The sequence below is a fragment of the Cajanus cajan genome, chromosome 11 (assembly GCF_000230855.2).
Source record: "Cajanus cajan strain Asha chromosome 11, NIPB_CcT2T_4, whole genome shotgun sequence".
NCBI lineage: Eukaryota > Viridiplantae > Streptophyta > Magnoliopsida > Fabales > Fabaceae > Cajanus > Cajanus cajan.
This window is the reverse complement of record NC_138527.1, coordinates 3,573,892-3,596,100: the sequence shown is the minus strand read 5'-3', so window position 1 is coordinate 3,596,100 and position 22,209 is coordinate 3,573,892. Positions and strand designations below refer to the sequence as shown.

Sequence of the window (22,209 nt, the reverse complement as noted above, 5' to 3'; positions counted from 1 at the left end):
CATGCTATATCATTAAGTTTATCTATGTCAGACATGTTACATTTACATTTACTATTTTGATGAGATATTGATAAGAAGATATAAATTGTCAAAAATCTTAAAGTTCCTTGAACATAATTCATGAGAACAAAATTTGAGAGCAAAATTTATCAAAATGTGAAACTTTAGAGGCACAAGGTGCAATTAAGTCAATATTATACTACTCTGGAGAAAATAAACCTAATGTAATATAGAATGAGGAAAAAAAATGATAGACGCCACGTGGAGTCAAAGTAACGAAAGGAGAAGATTATGAAAGTGAATACGCACCACTCATGCAGCCAATAAATCTTGCAACGAATATCCCATTGGTATTCCTTCCAATATCCAAGAGGCACCAAAGCATCCCTTTCATAACACACACCCTCTTTCCAGGTTCATTCCCCTTTCTAATTTCTATATAAACGGAAACAGTGTTTCTCTCAAACCATATACCATTTAAAACATCAACAAGAGAAGGGTTCTTATTACATAGTTTGGTTTTTGTGAGAAAAAAAAAAAAAAATGTCTGGCATTGTAGAGGTTTGGGTTGGGGAGCTGGTAAAGCTGAGAGAGAAAGTTATGGCCCGCAAGAGCCTCTCTTCCAAAGCCAAAGATGAAGAACAAGTTGTGGAAAAGGAGACCCAAAAGGCCATCATGGCTGTTCAGAGAGACAGTGCTGCAATGTCGGAGGAAACAGTGTGTTTGCTTATGGATAGATTTGTGCCATGCTAGCTGATGTGAATCTTAGGTGATGAAAATTAAACATATATGTCTTGTTTATTCATCGTCTAATGTATGATTTAGTTGTTCATAGAGTAAGAAATTTGTAATGGAAATGCTGTGTTAACTATTCTATTTGTAATTGTAATTGTATTTGTGCAAAAGAATTCCGATTGGTTGGTCCATAGTAGCTGCTTTTTTGTGGCAAAACCTGACTTTATTATTTGTTGTTAGAAGGGGGTGAAATCTCTTAAAACAAATATTTTTCAAAAGTTTGGGATTAGCATCTAGTTTTTCAGGTTTACAAAATTTCTTTGTGAAGCAAGTCATTACTATTTGTGAAGTATGTTCTTACAATTTGTGAACGTGTTGTTCTCTTTCAATGATTTTTGTCATTACAATTTTTGACCTTCCATATATCAATTGTTTAGTTTTGAAAGAATATTTCTGAGATGCGTATATATATATATATATATACGAAAAGGATAAAACGTATATAAGATATTAAGATAATTATATATAGTATAAAATATGGTATCAATTATTTGATTCTAAAAATAATGGATCTGTATTAACTATTAAGTTTTTTTAAAGAAGCAAAATCAGATCAATTATATTGCAATAACGTTTTGAATACAATGGAAAATGAAGATATATATTAAGTTATTAACTGCTTAAAATAATAAAACTATATTAGATAATGAGGTAGGTTTTGCAAGATATGATGTAGGTACTCATGATTTGGTTGTTTAAATAACTTAATCATAACTATTTATTAATCATATTTATAAGTATTTATTATAATTTAATCATAATAACCATTTTTCAATGACTAGTTATAATTTAAATAATCAATTTTACATTTTTAAAAACAAGTTAAAACCGGTTATATATATAACTAGTTTTGAAATAATTTTTTTTAAAAATTTTATAATATTATGTTTATAATTGGTGTGTATAAAAAAATATTTATTTAAAATATTAATTTCTTAAATGAATCTCAATATCATGAAAGATTAACTTTTAATTTTTGACTAAAGGTTACTTTGGTTTATCAAATAAAATATGTTAGTAACTTTTTAATGATGTTGTGTTGTACCATCTAGAAGAAATTATATTATTCTTATATGAATTTATGCATTCATCGTTTCAAAAAAATGTGTTTGGAATACATCTATCATTTTAAAAAACTTAAAATTTCCTTATTTGCATACATTTTTTTAGAACACTCAATACGACTAAATCATATTTTGGTTTATAAAAAAAATGTTAATAACTTTTTAATGGTGTTGTTTTGTACCATTCACATTGAAGTAATTACATTATTGTAGGAATTTATGCAGACATGTTTTAATTTTTTTTTTAAAATAGTGTCTTCAAAATTCATCCGTCATTTAAAAAAAAAATTAAAATTTTCTTATTTCAACACATTTTCTAGAACACTCAATTCATATGGTTAAAAGTGTGTATTAGAATAACTAGAGGTGTTAAAAATGAAAACGACTAGCCAAAAATAATTCCAAAAATTAGCAGTCAATTTATATATATATATATATATAGTGGGAGAGAGAAGGGGTGAGAAAATCTATTTACTTTAAGAGAAAGTTTATCTCTACTTAATAACTTATTTTTTACATCAAACTTTAACGATACAACTGTTAAATTTGTGACATCCTTACTACCCCAACACATATATTGTATAAATAAACTAAGGAAATAAATTTTCCAACGTCGGTAAAAGGGTTCACATAAAAACCTTTAGAAACATTCTTCAATATCCAAAATATTTTGAAAAGGAAACTTAGAAAATAAAATATAAGAGGTTACAAAATGTTTTCAAAATAATAAGTACAACTCCATTTACAAATAAAGTTCATGTCCTAGAAGTCCTCTGCCCCGATGTCACAATATCAGAGCATACCCACAACTCAACTGTTGACATTCTAGATGTCACTCATAGCCAGATCTTCCTCACCTAAAACATTCACAAATTATACGGTGAGAAAAGAAAACATCTATATGTAAAGCACACAAGGAAAAACGCAACATATCATCTCATTATAAAATATTCATAAACATTTCAATATATCATAACTCTATCAATCATGCATCATCATCACATCACAATTTGCAATCACACCAATCTTCACAAATCTTACAATCACAATCATCACAAATCTTACTATGTCAAGGTCACGCTACCCTTCAACCTAGGGTCGTGCTCATCCTTGACATCACATTGTTTCAAGGTCACGCTACCCTTTTAGTAGCCTAGGGTCGTGCTCACCCCTGACATAACACTGTACCAAGGTCACACTACCCTTTTAACAGTTTAGGGTCGTGCTCACCCCTGGTCATCAGTATGAGGAACCACAATCACATCACAATCACAATCACAATGACACCAATCCATCACAAATCTTACAATTAACCCTATGCCAAGGTCACGCCTATAGAATCTCTTGCTCGAGGTCGTGCCACCCCCGACATAAGCATTAATTGCCTCACACATCCCACCCTATGTCAAGGTCACGCCTGTAACATCTCTTGCCCAAGGTCGTGCCACCCCCGACATAAGCATGTGCCAAGGTCACACCTGCAACATCTCTTGCTCGAGGTCGTGCCACCCCCGGCATAAGCATGAGGAATCATCCATCCCATACTATGTCAAAGTCACGTCTGTAGCATTTCTTACCTAAGGTCGTGCCACCCCTGGTCACAAGTGTGAGGAACCACAATCACATTCACATCCACATCCACATCTCAATTCCACAATACACACATAATCCACACAAAATAGTGGTTCACATACCCCTCAAGGAATTCACCATGAATCCTCATCCTCATCTAGATCATCAAATTTACCAAATCATGTAATAATAATATTTATCATCAATTTTACCAAATCATGTAATAATAATATTTATAAATTAATATAAAATCATATTAAATCACCAATTTAATATAATCTTAACCCAAACAATAAATCCCCAAATTTTTTCAAAACCTAACTCACAGGCACTTTTCTAAGATTTTGTTCTCTCTCCCAGATCATCATTTGTACAAACTAATCATATATTCATAATCCTTAACACATACAGAATCATATAAAATCAATAATTCTCCAAACAGAAATAATTATAAAATTACTCATAATCCTAAGGACTCTTCCTCTACCTAATTCTATCATGTAACTCTACATATAAATAATCCCCTTTTCTTCCGTACCTGGATAAACAGTGGCTAAAACTAAGGATCTAGTTGATCTCCTTCGCTGGGTTCCCCTCGGTCTTCAGAGAGTGCAGAAGAAGAGAAGAGAGAAAAGAAGAAAAGAACTCAGAAAATGAGAGGTGTGCTTTTTGGGATTGGTAGAGTGCTCTATTTATAGGCATCAGGCTTCGCCAGAACAGCCCGTTCCAAATCCGGAATGGCTCGTTTTGGACCCTTAACTCACGACTAAAAATCACATCCAGAACGGCCCGTTCTGGAGTGCATTTAATACTCACAACGGTCATATTTTGAAACGGTTCGTTCTCAATTCTGGAACGATCCGTTCTCAATTCTGGAACGATCCGTTCTCAATTTGGGAACGCCCCGTTCCAATTTGGGAACGCTCCGTTCCACTCTAAAATTTGTAGATAATTTTTGTATTTTGGAACGGCCCGTTCCAATTCTGAAATGGCTCATTCCGGGTTACCAAAAGTAGGTCTATTTAGTAATTCGGAACGGCCCGTTCCGGCCTACTAAACCACCTTAATTGGGCTCTTGGCCTAGTGAAAATTAGGTTGTTACAAAATTAAAAAAATTTAATAAATAGATCAAATCTACACATTTAAAAAAAAAAAATCACAACATTAATAATAAGCATCCGATTCTTTTATTTTTCTCTCTCTTCATCATGAGTTTATCTCAAATTTTATAGAAGGGCTAGTGTTTTGAGATGGAGCAAACAGAAAAATAAGGGATAGTTAATTTTGTTTGAAAGATTTTTTAATTTAAAATAGTTTTATGGTGAAAAAAATTTTCATCAAATTATCCAACAAATATTGGTCATGAAAAAAATAATTTTGTTTGATTTTTTATTTTTATTTTCATAAACCACACAGTTTATTGGGAAATTTCCAATACAGTTTTATTAGGTTTGTGGTTTGAAAATGTGAAACCAACCCAAACTAAACTATCACAAGTTATATGTAAGTATGTTTTGTGTTGAATGCACATTAACAAGTAATTTAATTAATATGTACTAACAAGTAAAATTATATTTTTGTAATACTTTTTTTTTAATTTCAATATTCGGCATGTTATAGTTATACTAAGTTTTGACCATTTATATTGTAATTATTCATTTTTTAAATTTAGTGCATGCAAAACAGAAGTGAACGTTACAAATAAAATAACCTTATCAACAAAATACTAGCAGTGCTATAAGATTAGAAGCACATATTGAACTAATAATTTTTTATATATATTTTTTAATATTTAATAACATTTAAAATCTTAAAAGCAGAATCAAACCAAATCACACAAAATTATTTATCTTATTTTAGATTTCATAATACATTTAAATTGAATCAAATCCCACCATATTTAATTTTCTTATTTAGTTCGAATAATTTTAAACCAAAAACTCAGTAATACAACAATTTGAACACTCTTAAGTAGATGCTCAGTAACACATATAGCGTTGGAAAAAAAAAACTACTTCTTCCTTTTTTTATATAAAAAAATTAATTTTTACATTATTTTTAAAATATATATGATCCAACTTTTAAAAAAAATCATAAATAAGTAAGTCAAATACTACCTAATTGTAGTGAGAATAATGCATAAAACTTTCTATTCAATCATCTATGACATAATAATTCAAGAATATGTAAAAAAAAAAAAAAAAAAATCCTGCAAATAAGAGAAAAGACAACTCCATAGTATTAATACGAAATATTTATCATAAGAAATATTAACCGATCTTTGAAGAGAATATAAACAACATACACAATACAAGTATTTATCTTTGAACATCATTTATTTTATATCGATTATGAAAATCTTAATTAAAATACATAAGCTAATACCACTTATTAGTTGCTAAAATATGGCGATGATGATGGATAAGAAATTTGACTTCAGAGCCTGTACCAAATAAAACCTTTAATAGTGGCTGCTATTAATTATTGAAGGTGGCCAAACTGCTATCTTAAGTGACAAACAAAAAATATTTGATAAATATTTGATGAAATACTTTAAGAGGGAAAGACACAGACAAAAAATAAAATAAGTTTTTTTTATAAATTAAATTAGTTTATGTATAGATTAATTTATAAAAATAATTATATTAATTTTTCAAAAAAAAATTTAATTTTGCTTCAAAAAATTAATTTATGTATAAATTAGTTTTTTTTTTTTGTCTCCTAAAAATATTTTTGGAGAATTTTATCTAAACAAACTCTTAATTGTATTTTAAAAATAAAAAATATTTTATGAACATAGAAATCAAATACACTCTGTTCTTGCTTTTTTTTATTTCATTTTATGAAATTTAGTATACATGCTATTATTAGCCTGAAAGCTTACAAGTATTGGGGTAAAAGTGTTGTGCTCTCGTCAAGATATTTGACAATCCTAAAAAATATCAGGATAGGTTCAGTGGAAGACATGGAAAGTGTATTCGTACATTACTAAGTGGCTATGCTATCTTTATGCAGACAAGGACTAAATTGGAGCATAAGAACGAATAAACAGCATCTTTCATATTGAAAGATATTTTTGGCAAACAAATGAACATTATGTTCTTGTCGTGACAAAAACAGAAGACAAATGACTCTTCAATTCATATCAAAGATGACAAAATGGCCAACCCTTTTCTCTGTTCTTTCCCTTTATGTTTCATGGTGTACAAATGTGTCTATACATATAATTTCGCAAGACTATGACCCACATGAACATGATCAAAATTGAATATTGGGGTCCAGCCTAATGAATCTAGTCAAAATTTTATGAATCCTTCACTTTATTGTATGAACAAAGTTTCTCTATACAAATATTTTGGAGGAAATTAACATTATGAGGAACTTGGCTCGTCAAAGCTTGAAGTAATGTCAGACTTTGGATCAGTTACAAAAGAGGGATCCCATTTTTCCCACTCCATAACCTCCCTTCCATATCTGAGAGCTTCATCAATGGTATCACGTTCCAACCCATTAACCAGTGAAACAAAGAGAATTCGGCTAGTGAGAGAAAAGAACAATCTCTTAAACTTGACAGCAATGTATTGAAAAGCAGATTGAGCTAATGAAGGGTTATTGTTATTGTTACTACTACTGCTGCATCCTCTCTTGTGATTGAAACTAATAAATGGATGGAAGTCACTAAACCATTCACATTGTGTTAGAGGAATGTGTTCAATCTTTTCCTCGAGCAGATCAAATTTGGTCAGTACCAAAAGAAACTTTTTGTTTTTGAAGGTTGGATGAGCAATGATGTTTTCAAAGAGAGATTTAGCTACCAGCATTTTGTTGGTAGAAACTCCTTTACTGTCTGTGGTGTACTCATTATAGTCAGATAAGGCAACCGAGAAGATTACAACATCAGTGTCTTCAAACATCTCCAACCACTTGCACTTTTCTCCAAGACTCGTAGGATGTACTCTGATCAGTTGGTATCTATAATTGGAACAAAAAGTGGAGCAAGAAAGCTGTTAATAACAATGAGTAGAAACCCAGCATAGCTAAAAATGTTTGCATCAATATCGAATAATTGGTCACAAGTGCTGTTTACTTTAGTTCTTGACATTATAAAAGCATCATTTTAGTCTTGAATTTGCAAAATGTCATTCACTTTAATCTCTTTTTAACTGCAATTGTTTGTTAAATTGAATGACATTTTGCAAAATTAGGGAATAAATGATAGTTTTAGACTAAGAGAGCTATTGATTAATGCTTGCAATCTCAGGACCAATGTGGAGGTTTACTCCAAATTAAAATATTTCAGGATTCATCTGTTTTTGCAGTTATGAAAATAGATCAAAGTGAAATAGCACTCGACACTAATTATTTATTGAAACAAACCAACTCAAATCTACACACATCCTTACTCATACTGTGTTATCATGTCATTGTTAAGCCTTTTATATTGATAATGGAGAAAAATGGTGACAATTGAAAATTTGTGCATTTGTAAGTGATCTATGACAAAACATGCATGCACACCACTCTTGCCAAATTGCTTCATTTTCAGGTGTCTAACTCATCAATTTGAAACAAAACTTTCAGACATCACCCAGAAACTGAACATACTAGTGAGTAGATGCTCATTGATGTAATCTTTATTCTGAAGTAACAGGTTCTTGTGTAAAGAACTGAATGAAATGACAAAGCTAACCTGAGAGAAGACTCATGTTGATACTCAGGATACAAAGACTCCTCACTGCCTGACTTGGGAAAACAAAATTCCATTGAAGCAAGGCTGTTGGTTAACGATATCCCCTCAGCGTACAAGATGTCCATATCAGATGGTTCATAGTCTATCTTGGAAATTTCAACAGCCTGCATCCAGAGAAATTATTAGACTTTGATGAAAAACTAGTGTTCATTGATGTGTGTTGGAATTCAAGAAAAATTAGAAGGCTTAAACTCATATATTTTATTCATACTTGCAACCTTTAAATACACAATTGAAAGTTGATACAAATTCTGCTCATAAACATAAAACTAAATGACAAATGTAAATACTCATAAAAGTGTAACAGCACTTATAATTCCTATAATTAAAATTCATAACCGTAGGAATTCTAATAATGTTCCATTAATCTGAAATAAACTCAAATAATAGATGCTGATTTAGATTCTCAACACTCCTCCTTGTATCAGTAGCTATTAACTTCAAGTTTCCCTCTCAAGTTCTCAAACTTTCCTTTTGGAACTGCCTTTGTGAAGATGTCTGCCAATTGATCTTTTGTTATTCAATCTAACTCCTCCTCCTGTCTTTGAATACCATTTGTTGGAATTTGTCATATCAAATACATCTTGCATAAAAGTGTGACCAAATCTTCCATGCCAAACATTACTCTTATCAATTTTAGCAGTAAAATCATGATCTTCAATCAAATCAAATTTCAAATAAAAATCGTTTTTGGTCATCTCAATCTTTGCAATCTCTAAACCATGTTCATCCATGATAAAACAATAATTCTCTTTAAAAGAGACTCCATAACCACTCCTTAGCATTTGTGGAACACTAAAAACATTTTGATCCAATTTTGGAATGTAGAGAACATCTTTAACAATTATCATACCTTTCTTGGTTGCAATAGAAATTGTTCCTTTTCCATTTGCTTGTACAATTTCACCATTTCCCATCTTGACTTTTGACTCAATTGATTTGTCAATGGAGGTAAAAAATGATAAATATTTAGTCATGTGACTAGTGCAACCATTGTCAATGAGCCAAGTATTCAATTCATGTGAATTGAATTCTTGAGATGCCATAAATAAATACTCATCTTCATCATCATTTTTTTCTTCAATCACATTTGTTTGTTTTTCTAGTTGTTGTTCAGGCTGATTCTTCTTTAATCTGCAATACTTTTCACTGTGACCATTTTTATTGCAAAAATTACAATGAAAAAGTGGTTTATCTTTAAACCAACAATCTTCTTTAGAATGGTTGGTTCTTTGGCAATGAAAACAAGGCAAAAAATTTCCTTTTCTCGAAGAACCTTCATCTTTTCCTTTGTTCTTATTGAAAGTTCGTGACTTTCCAAAATTCCTTCCATTGTGCTTTGCTCGAAAGGCACCTTCAACAGCTTCATCACTTCTAATGGAGACTCTTTGCTCTTGTGCGTGAAGCTTGCTGGTCAATTCAATAATTGTGAGAGTTTGCAAATCACAAGACTCTTCAATTGCAGAAATCTTGGCTTCAAATCTTTCAGGCACCGAAACCATGATTTTCTCGACAATCTTTTGATCTGTAAATGATGTTTCACCAAGAATTCGCATTTGGTTCACAACATCCATTAATCTGCCAGAATAACAGATTTGACTCTGCTACTGCCTTCAAATTCATCTTGAATCTTGTCCCACACCTGTTTAGGTGTTTCCAAATCCATGATTTTAGTAAAAATATGATCTGCAAGTCCTGCATGTAGACAAGTGATGGCTTTATCTTTCTTCAACTTCTCCTCCTCATAAGTTTTGATTTGTACAATGGTTGGATTTTCTCTCAATGGTGGTGGATCAGCTTCAGAAATTACAACATTCCATAAACCTTGAGATCTTAAAACAAATTTCATCTTGACGGCCCAAATATGATAATTTTCACCATTAAACATTGGAATTGCAAGTGAATTGGTGGAAGTAGACATCCTTGCACCAAAAGTTGTTTAAACAATAAATCACTCAATTTAGTGTTTGCACTCAACCTCAATGTGTTTGGCGCTCAATAAACTTTTCCTCACAGCCCGTAAGAAGCAAGCTCTTGATACCAATTATTGGAATTCAAGAAAAATTAGAAGGCTTAAACTCATATATTTTATTCATACTTGTAAACTTTAAATACACAATTGAAAGCTGATACAAATTCTGCTCATAAACATAAAACTAAATAACAAATGTAAATACTCATAAAAGTGTAACAGCACCAATAATTAAAATTCATAACCGTAGGAATTCTAATAATGCTCCATTAATCTGAAATAAACTCAAATAATAGATGCTGATTCAGATTCTCAACAATGTGATGCACCTACCACATTGATAGCCAAATAATTTAACAATCTAAAGGATTTAGACATTTATTATTGAGTTGAGACAATAAATTGTTCATCAGATGTAATGTTGCAAGAGCACTAATACATGGATAAAGCTTCATTCAAATTCTATGTTTATAAATTTATTGTCTAATTTCTGCCTCTGATTATGTGACAAATAGTCAATGATCCAAACTCCATGCTGAAATAGGTAGGAATAGAGGATACGGAAACAAAGTAGGTGGGAATAGAGGATACGGAAACAAAGTAATGATTGAACAAACTCAATAATCATATTGGCTTCATTAATATTAAAAAGTGATCATGAATGATTTGGATAATCATGTGATGATGAGCAGATGGACAAGCATGTATTAACTTACACGGTCCAGAAAATAGTTTGCACTTCTAGGTAGCAATTTAAGTTCATTTCGCCTGTCATATGTCGCCTGAATGGCTTTATCCCTCCACAAATCCTCCACCAGTGCCCCATATTCACGTGTAGCAGCTGGAAATATTGCATCCAGGTTACCAGACACCATGCATTTTAGTAGCCAATCTGAGAAAGCTTTCAGTTGCGGACCAATGGAATAGGTTGTTGTTTCAACATCATCACTGCAGATATTCCCTGCTGCAAGTGCAAACTAAAATTAATGACTTCTCTCCACAACACATTTCTCCAACTAATGGCAGACAAGCTTCTTCTATCAGCTAACTAACAAGTGTCAACCATCTTTTAGGACATTTGTGAAAAGAATACGCACCAAGCACAAAACTGAAGGTAAAAGGATTTCTATTACAGTTGAAATCACATTACACAGAGGCCCTCAACCCTCAACAAAATCAAGAAAATAATGAAATAATCTGAAGCATTAGTCCTCTACTGATAAGAAACCACATAAACTGCATAGTTTACAAAAAGGAAAAGTATGCATCTTTTGCAATTTGTAAGGGACTAAACAAACATAGATCGATCTTTTTTAGTTGATAAAAAGAGGATATAATATAAAAGTTGATAATACTCCTTCTCATGTTTTCAACATTGTTAAAGGAAGATTCTATGGAAGACAACTTCCTTTGCAGTCTACACTAACCAGAAAATTTAAAAAAGGAAAAATGTTCAAAAAATTGTTATCCCCCTACTTCATCCAAAGTCCAAATAGAAATAGCTTCCTGGTTAACCTTTTATACAAGGAAAAAAACAATTACCTGATGAAGATGATTCATCAACATGACATCTTTTCCTATTCTCCAACAAACTCTCTTCTTCAAAATTTGCACGCCCCTCCAGCAGTATACCAAGGTAGGTAAACAGGTTGCTTTGGATCACCAACTTAATATTTTGGAGCTCATTTTCAGAGAAAGGAACATTGTACAGAAGCTTGGCCTAAGATAAAAGATTCAAGGTTTTAGTTAAAAGCACAAAGAATTATTTTGAACTGCAGTCAGATACACACCAGAAAAGAAAAGTAAACTCCAAATTTTGACAAATTCCAATTTATGTAATACAGATTAACAACTCAAAACTTTTCATTGAACCTCATGACAACTAGAAATATGACTGATAAAAATCCACAACTTACGCTGTTATGACCCTAACATTGACATTACACACATAAATTGATCATTTCTACTTTCTAGAAGATACTATATAGAACAGGACAACTTTAAAGAAAATAGTAGGCATGGACCTTATAAATTGTTAGTGCATTTCACTGTAAGCAAAAAAGTCAAAACTAATAATATTTATTGTCTGTCTGGTAACTCCATATTTAGTTCTACTATATCCAACTCCATACTGATAGGACAAAGCATAACCATTATTATGAGACTAAAAGTAAATTCAGGAGCTGAAAAATGAATCAGGCTATCCTTCATGCCTTCAGCATTTAAAATCACAGGACTATCATTTAATTGACTGGCATCACATGTACTTTGCCAGTTCATTAAGCATGCTTGCGTATGAATTTAAGGATACAACATAAAGTGCATAAAAATAAAAAAGAAGAGTTCTGTCAAAGGAGTAACCTACCTGTTTAAATATAGTACATGCACCAGAATTGACAGAGCCAACAAGTAGAAATTTGTGAAGTATATTCTGACTAAGGCTCTCTTTATTAGCTGTTTCACTTTCATACGCAAGAGCTACAGACTTTGAAGGAACTGGCAATGACAGAATTACAGAAGCAAACCTTGCTTGCCACTGCAAAAGGGAAATCCAGAACTGTTAATGAGCTGTTATTATTACTATAAAAGCCAAACAAGGAAAGGAAACATGAATCTCAACAATGATCACCTTGTCCCATATACGCCCTCTATCATTCTTCTGTCCCTCTTCCCTGTATGATCCATCATAATTCAGCCAAAAGTTAGGTGTTCCTTCGCACGGCACTCCAGCCAACTGCAACAATCAATGTTATGTAACATTTTGGTTTAACAATCTCAAAAAATATATACACACATAACATAATAAAAAAACTATTAGTGTCCTAGACAACCACCTTCAGTATAAATCTTTCTTTATTCGTAACCTCACGATCATTTATAGTAACTTTGGTGTTTCCATTGCTTGCATGTCTGTGCAAGCGACCCCCAACATCCAGCTGGGGGCTGATAATCTCACTAGGCGGTTGACCTTCCTGTATAATCAATATTCAAGCAATACAACAGATTAGAACTTCACTTGAAAAAACATCAAATGGAGGTGAAAGATTCATGAATTAAATTTTGTAAGAAATGAATTCACATTGAAGGCACATTCCTCGAGTTTAAGTGCCTTTCTTCAACGCAAACTAAACTAATCCTAGGGATATGTCCAGAAAAAGGTTGATAAGCTCTTTAAGCTTCTTCATGAACCATATCAAAATAACCGCATTTTAGCTTATTCCAAAAGTTTTATGGTCAAATTTATGGCAGAACCATTCACATAATATTAAGAGCTTAACTAAGTTTTTTTAGCCAAACACACCCTAAAAAGATGATTAATTAAGTAAAACTAAGTAGTTGTTGAGGTTAAGTTTTCACCTTTCCCCAAAATCCAGAAGCTTTATCATACCAATAGGATCCTGGTTTGAGTTGTTTTGGTGGGTTTGGAGAGTAGAGGAGCAACAAAAGCTGTTCCCTATTCAGGGGTTGCAAGTTGACACAAACAAGCTCTGGAGGTATTTGATTTGCCTCACAAGACCTTTCATCACGCATGACTTGAGACACAATCAACTCAGACAGCAACTGTTTCATCATCCGAGAAGACTTCCCCAGCTTCCTCCTCTTGCTCTCATCAATTCTGTAACCAATACAAGTCACACATTTTCTTCCCTGAGGCATTGACCCCATGGCCTTCACCACACAGCTGCGGCAATACTTTGCCCTACAAACAATGCAAACCTCCTTCTGGGTGAACCTGTTCCCCTTCAGGCACTTATAGCAGGAACCCTTCTTCCCAGGCCTCACAGCACGTGCTGGTGTCATCACAGGAACGCTCTCAAACCGAGAATCACCAAGCTCATCACTATCTGTCTCCATCGTGAAGTTTGACTCGGGATCACAGAATGTCACAGAAACACGTTTCGCATGTTTCGGAGTTGGAGTTTGCTCATCCTCTCTGAATGAAGAAATCTCATCAGAAGAAGCAAAAAGAGAGGTTGAGCCTGAACCTGAACCTGGACCTGATTCTGTTGTGTCAGAAGTTGTTGGCAGAAATATTCCATCTCTAACATTAGGTACTTTCAAAGTGTCTCGATTCTCGTGTATTTCGTCACCAATACCATCACATGGTAATGGTAATGATTTGATTGTACAAGAATCTAAACATAAGGTGTTTGAACTCTCGCCATTAACACTATCCTGTAGAGATGGTGATTTAATTACACGAGAGTTCAAACATGAAGGGATAGCAGAATCTGTTATCCTTTTGTTGTGGATTTTGCCAAGAGGTTGGATAACGGGGAGTGAGAAGTCATCATGAGAGAGAGGAGCAATGGTTGCTACTGGGATTTGGTCAATCTTAAAAGCAGGGATTTCAGGAATGGAGCAACTGAGAGGAGGGCCAGTGTAGACTACAGCAAGGGAGTACTCATAGCTGCTTATGCTGTCTTCAGTTTCCACAGCAACATGAGGAACAGAAGGCCTTAGTTTTCTCAAAAGAGAAGCCATTTCATGCACTCCAAATTGAAGCCAAACCCAAAATAAAACAGCATATACCACTCAACAATTCATCTCAAGAGAACCCCATGAAGGAAAAACATGGAAACAAAGCATCTGAACCTGGCTACAAGGTGGGAGCTATCTTGGAAGAGAGAGAGAGAGAGAGAGAGAATTGTGGTGTGAGAGAAGAGAAGAGAAAAACGAAGCAAAAGTTGGAAGAAAAGAGAATGGTGGAGTTGAAAAGAAGGAGGAGTGAGAAGTAAACAAGGTTGACCGAAGTGGAAAGAGTGAGAGAAAGTTAAGGTTTTAAGTAGTGGACGTCTTCCAAACGTCTGAAGGGAAATTACAAAGGAAAATGCATCAAGTGATGACTCAGAAATCAGAATGCTTCAAAGTACCGTGTTTGTTGTTCCACCTTTCGCTGAGGACTCACGTGCTAGTGCTATCTCACCGTGTTGCCTAAACATCCTTCAAAATTTATATTTTATCAAACTTATTTCTATTTCAATATCATTAACTTAATAAAACCCTTCAATGAGAAAATTAATTCAATAACAATATAACATTATAAATACCAAATGATGTGTCGTGTCTAATGTAGCATCTTTTACTTTCTACTTTTACCAAAAACAATAGTAATTAATATCACCTTTGTTGTTTCTAATAACAAGTCTAGTTAACCGCGTTAATTAATAATTACACACAAGATCAAAGGAGGGGCCCAGTGCAGTTGGTATAATGCAGTAGATTATTGAAAATGATAGATGTTCGTCAAAAATACGTAAAAGATAAGAATAAAGATACGAATATGATTACCAATAAATTATTAGTCAATTTCTGAAGTGAGGTGAAAAATTGTGTGCTCAAGTGTCTCTAAAAATGTAGCAGTGGCCAATGAGAGGAAAAGATGGTGGCATTTCTTTCTTTTTGTTATTCCACATGGGTTGTTGGGAATGGCCATTTTAGACAAACTCATTAAACAGAAACTGAAGACAAAGTTGACTCCAAATATAGGCGTGTTACACGTCATTGGTCGGAATTCAACAGGTTTCTTTCGGGCGTTAAAGAACCACGTTTTCTAGTTTGACCAAACTATATTTTCTAATTCTGGACAACATCCAAAACATTTTTCCTATACTCTTCTCAATTTTTAGAGTTTCGACCCAGATAGTGTACTTTAGAAATGTGATACAGAATTATATTCCTAAATGAAAAAAAAAAAAGTAATTTTATTTTAATTATGCTATTAATATAAAATATCATCACAAGGGAGTAATTATCTTCGTTGAAAAGCATTAATACACATCAAATATTAGTAAAAAAAAATACTTAATATCATATATATACTTTTTTATTATTTATTTTACAATGGAACAACAAAAGTAAAACACATATTGTAGAAATCATTTAAATCTCTTATCATTAAGTCAACCTTAAAAGAAATCACATGAATCACTAGAGTTATCTTAGCTTAGCAATAAGAGAGGTTAGATAGTATATCTTGATGTCATTATTGTAATTTTTACTGAAAAAAAATCATAATATATGTATATTTATTATGTAAGAGTAAGAAATATATTATGAAATTACTAAAAAAATGTTAATTTATTAATTAATATTTACAATTTTCTAAATTTTATTCACTTTTTTTTTCGAATGTAAAATGGTTTAATAAGAGAGCTAGCTTGCTGGTAATTGATGCATTCCATTCCATCGATGTGCTTTATAAATTCTTTTTTTTTTCTTCTTATTTTATCGATGTAAGATTATATTATTTTTAAATTAAAATATCTTTAAAATAATTTTATTTATATTCATGTTGAATATAATTGGTTAATTTTTTTAAGATTAATTTGTTACACTACGCGACTCACTATGCTTATCTTAATATTTCCTATTTAGACACGAATGCCATGGAAAAGATAATAGTGATTACATGAATTTTGATTGATTTTTATTGTGTAATTAAATATATTTTTATTACACCGATCTTAATATCTTAATATTTAATAATAATAATAAATTTATCCCGTAAATTAAGTATAATTTTTTTTATTTGTTTCAACATAAAAAATTACATTGTTTTAGGATACGTATAAATAAAATATATTATTATTTTAAAATATAAATAAAATTAACATGATACATAATTTTTTAAAGTAAATTAATTTAAATTATAGTAAAATTACATATTTTAATGATAATCATGATCTTATAATATATATATATATATATATATATATATATATATATAAGTTTCTAATATAGTTAATAATATTTTATATTTAAGTCAGTCAAGTTGTATTGAGTAAATATTATTTTTAAGATTACTTTTAATTTGTTCTAATTTATTTAAAATTGTGTCTACAAATTAATAATCATAAAATCTATATAAAAACATCAATCAAAGTTAAATAAAATTAAGTAAAAGTATTAATGGTTGACATCTAAAAAAATGTGATAATATTACTTATCTATATCAAAGTCATGTGATAATTTAGTAACATATTACTTATCTATATACAAACATATGATTATAATATTTATTAGAGTTAAATATATTTTTAATTTCTGCAAAATCAGTGAATTTTTATTTTGGTCCTTGTAAAATTTTTCATTATTTTTTATCCTTCAAAATTTTAGAAACATTGTTTTGCATCTTTATAAAGTGAATAAATTTTTGTTTTGATATTCATAAATATTTTTTCTTTAATTTTTATCGTCTAAAATTTGAAGTTACTTCTTTTTTTGTTTTTAATGATTATTTTAAAGTAAATAAATAATAATTATTTTAGCAATCATTTTTGTAATGAGTGTGAACACACTTTTTTGTAAAAATAAATAGAAAATCTTCAAAGGTATTATAAAAATCCTTTCAACATAACTCTATAAGTAAAATGATTCACAATTCTCTTAATAAAAACTCTTTAAAAATATGAATAAATGTCATCATAAATCAAAAACAAGACAAAGACCACCATTTGTATAAAACTCTAAACATTAAAACATGAAACATCATACAATAAAATAACTCTAACAATAACTAGGAAATCATAAACTCTCAATCTCAATATCACGCTACAAAAGCAAGACCCAAAATAGTCAATGAGGCACTATGCTTCTCCACCATCATACTCATTCTCTTATACTTGCTTTACTCCTTCAAAAGGCAATTAGTTCAAACACGCACAATAACAAATATAGGGAGTAAGAATATATCTCATTCATGTATAACACATATAAGACAAACGAATAGTACTAAAGACATGCATCATAATCATGATTTCATGTATATAGTTATTTTCACTTCCATCATTCAAAGTCATACTCAACTCAATACATCTATCACTCCACATCCATCCATCAACAACTACCATTCATTTCATTCAAAATATCTCAATCATAAAATAAGACTCGTGCAAATGCATGTACTCAACTTTATATGCATGTGGTACCAATTTCCTAATGATTACCAACCTAAGGCATCCTAGGAGCCATTATAACATCCTAGATTTTCAAAAATAAAATACAATGTTATTTTAATAAAAAAATTATTTTATAGGTTTAATTAATTTAATTAATTAAGTTTATAATTTAAATAATATTTTTTATTAAATTAAAAAGGGGCTTTAAGCAAAAAGTATTGAATTGGACTCTAAACCCAACATGAAGGCTTATTAAAAGCAACGAAAAAAGGTTAGATTCCTTGTGCATTTTTTTGAGCCCTAAAAGCCAATGTAGAGGAAAACCTAAAAAAAAAGGTCATAAGAGAGAGTATAGAGTAGCGATTAAGGCTATGACAAACTATTGTGTTACTGAATCATCACTCGAGGTAAGAGAGAGTGAGGCAGTTGCGTCCATGGGCATGTATGAGGAGATAGGGGTAGTGAGGTGATTCATAAGCCTCTTAGGTCTCTATTTGAATGTTTGTCGGTATCTATGTGTAAAATTGTATTAGGAGTATTATATTTGTTCTTGTAAATTCATGTATATATTTTGGTTTGGCAAATCTCATGATGAATTGATGAGATTGAGGGTTAGGGTCATACATGTGGAGCTTTTGATGAGAATGAACGAGATTGAATGAATTACTACTTTATGACTATTAGATGTATGATATATGATTTTTTATCGAATAATTGAATGATAGAAATGCATTGGTGGTTGTGGATGGAGAACCCTTCATGGAGTTGGGCATAATGAACCTAGTTTCCTACACTAGGCGTGGAGAGAGCCACGTCGGATGCAAGGATGCTAAAGAGGTCCTAGACTTTGCAACACCCCATTTTTAAAAAATATTGTTATTATTATAATTACATAATATTGGTCAAAATTATTTTTATAAGACAATATTATTTTGTACGTTTTAAATAATTATTTTATATGTATTAAATAAGTATTTTTATTAGTATTTTAAATAATTATTTGTGTATTTTAAGGAATAATTTAGGAGTCAATTAAGTATATATTTTATTAAAAAATTTAAATAATTGATTTTATAGGATATTTTGATATTCAAATTATATTATTATACTTTGAGTCAGAAATAATAATAATTATTATTATTGGAGAAAAAGTATTTTGTATTATATATTTATTTAATTATTTTGGGGAAAAGAGAAATGGGTCGGGAAGAGAAGAAAAATGGGTTGGATTGACCCAGCCTAGTGGATTATTTTTAAGAAATGGTCAAATAGAGTTAACTCTATCTATCTCATTTTGCATTCTGAAGGGTTAGAGGAGAAATAAAGAACTCTGAGGAAGAGTGTTCAAGATATGCTCAGGAACAATCTCATTTGGCATCAAGATCATTCGGATTAACTAAACTAGGTATGGGGGGAAAAGGATTTTTGTATGCGAAATCACATGAAGGAATGGGTAGGGGGAGAGTTCCTTAGGATTCTAAGTAATTTTATAATGTTTTATGTTTGTATATTTGATAATTCGGATAAATTCTACTTGTATTAGTGATTGTATTTTTGGTAGTAGATGTTAAAAATTGATGTTCTAGGAGAGAGGATTGAATTAATTGAAATGTGTCTGTGAGTTAGGGTTCATGAGGGATTGGAGTTTTGTCAATTGGTATGTTATTTTGTGAAATTTGTGACACCTTCTACCCTGACATAATACACAATAATTGTAAGATAAAATTTGAATGAATAAAAAATTTCTCAATTAGCAAATAGGTAAAGGATTCACATTCACGTACATAATCATAGTTCACTTGCAGAAATTACAAAAGAAATAAAGTTAAAGGTTTTCCAAACGAGAAAGAAACTAAAGTCCTAAACTAGTCCTAACTATGCCCGATGTTACATATCCTATCAGAGCACTCCCAATTGAAGCCTAAGCCTCATCACCAACATCCTCATGTTGATGATCACCTGCTACATAATAAAAATACAAATAGAGCAAACAGGGGAGTGAGAAATATCTCACTTGGTTTCAAGTGTAAAAATAATAGTTAGATAGCACACACAAAAAATATACAAGTCACAAGCACCAGTCACATATAGACAACACACATACACAATTGGTATCACATGCACACTCATTTATCATGCACAAACAGGCAGAACTGGGCCTTCTAAACCGCACTATCCCCTAGGAATCCTCCAAGATGTTTCACACTTAGAGAGCTTTCCCTAACGATGTACTCCATATCGTACCCCGTCACATAAATGCATATGATGCATGTCACACATTCACAAACTCATGGACTCGTCATTTCACTTGTCATGGAATTTCATGTCTTATCTCATTTCATCACGTTTAACATTCTCATAGTCATAGTGTTCATAATAGCACGTCATTCACGTCATGTCTCATGTCATTTGTTCACATTTTACATAGTCATACTTATAATTGTTCCTCATAGGGTTTCGCACAAGAATTCACAGAGCACTCTAATTCATATCAAAACTTATCTAATTTTGAAATCAAACACACATTTACACTCAACATCACACAAGGAACGCAACAGAACATTTAGAAAGCAAGACAGAAAACTTTTATATTTTGCCTGTTCCTAGAAGCATGCATCAGGCAAGGGATTGGGGTTCAATCCTGTTACCCAACAATTATTCTCCCAACAATTATTCGCATCTAGAACGGTCCGTTCTTAAACCAGAACGACCAATTCTGGAGTTGAGTTTTAACTCATAATAGCTATTTTGGGAATGGCTCGTTCCCAACTAGGGTTTATAGGCCTTTTTAGTAGTTTGGAACGACCTATTCCAGTTTGGGAATGACCCATTCTGGGTCACTAAATCACCCTTATTGGGCTTTGAGTCACTAAATCACCCTTATTGGGCTTTGAGTCTTCATATAATTTGTGAAAATTGGGGTGTTACAAAATTGACGATTCAATTGGATTTTATATTCGTGAAATTACAAGAGAGAATTGGTAGTGGGAGAAACCCCTAAAATTTCTAAGATTGTTTGTTTCTGTTCTAACCTTAAAGTTGATGATTCAATCAAGTTTTATATTGATTTTTGAATGTATTTGTCGTATTGTTTGGTAAATTTGATGATCTAAATGATAATTGAAATCATTGGGATGTGCTCCATAAGTTAAGGTTCTTGTAGATTGATGAGCACCCTTAATTATATGAATTAATGAGTAATTGAGAGATTTTACTTACCTTAGTATTTCTATAATATCTTTCTATGTGATTAACTAAATCAATTTCTGTTTGTTGGGTTAGAAAGTAGATACTTAGAGATGTAATTTAGACTATATAATCATGTAAAAATGTTAAGAATTTATAGAGTTATGAGAGCTATAAGTTCAGTCTCCATTCCAATGCATAAAATATTAAGTTTTGTGTTGTTAACCATTCAAGGTGATCTTAACAACATTTTTAGGCTTCATATTCACAAAGTTTTTAACTTTGGGTTTTAGCTTTCCAATGGGTTTGTAATCACTCAAAAAGGATGTTTATAACTCAAGTTATGGCTATTCTAGTGAACAGAGGTCAAGCTATCAACATGGATTACATCTATTTCGATTTTTTTTTAATTTTTAGCCAAGTAGATGATTTTTTTTAGAATTTTATGTCTTCATAAGAGTTGTATATTATGCTTTTATACTTATTCTGAGATAGGTTTGAGCTTATTTGGATGAGCATAAATCTTTGTGTGTTATTTTCTCTAACAATTGTCGAAGGGAGATGCATGTTGTTTTGATATTCTAAGGTGTTATCATGTGGATTGAAAAGTGGTTTAAAGTTGTATGATACTATGTTGTAGAGTTGGTTCATATATGTATGATGATGTGATGTGAATTCATGGTGAATTGCATGAGGGGTATGTGAACTATTGTTTTGTGTGGATTTATCTATATTGTGTATGTAATGTGGAATTGAGTTGTGGATTGTGGTGTAATTGATAAGTGTCTAATTAGCTTGATTTAACATTCATTTGAGACACTTATCTAATAGTTTTTGTGTTGTTATTAATGTTATTTTGATTTATATAGGCATGGAATCAAAGAGATACTCTTGATCAATGTTAGCACATAGAATAGGAAGCCTTTGATCTAATTTTGTGCTTATTTTGTAGGATTTGAAACCTGGAGA

General features: G+C 31.5%; 1 protein-coding gene across 2 annotated transcripts; it reads right to left on the bottom strand.

Annotated features, from left to right (window-relative positions):
• Positions 1 to 6,570: 6,570 nt before the first annotated feature.
• LOC109799917 (extra-large guanine nucleotide-binding protein 1) lies at positions 6,571 to 14,959 on the bottom strand. Of its 2 annotated transcripts, none has more exons than XM_020360574.3 (8): positions 13,511 to 14,959; positions 12,988 to 13,125; positions 12,783 to 12,887; positions 12,519 to 12,689; positions 11,696 to 11,873; positions 10,870 to 11,114; positions 8,122 to 8,285; positions 6,571 to 7,403 (listed from the first exon to the last, which is right to left on the bottom strand). In XM_020360574.3, the coding sequence occupies exons 1-8, from the start codon at positions 14,636 to 14,638 to the stop codon at positions 6,803 to 6,805; spliced, it is 2,730 nt and encodes a 909-aa protein (XP_020216163.1). In that variant the 5' UTR covers positions 14,639 to 14,959; the 3' UTR covers positions 6,571 to 6,802. The 2 variants fall into 2 exon arrangements, with proteins under 2 accessions (XP_020216163.1, XP_020216162.1); XM_020360573.3 differs by having other exon boundaries at positions 10,870 to 11,117; positions 13,511 to 14,958.
• Between the last annotated feature and the right edge of the window lie 7,250 nt (positions 14,960 to 22,209).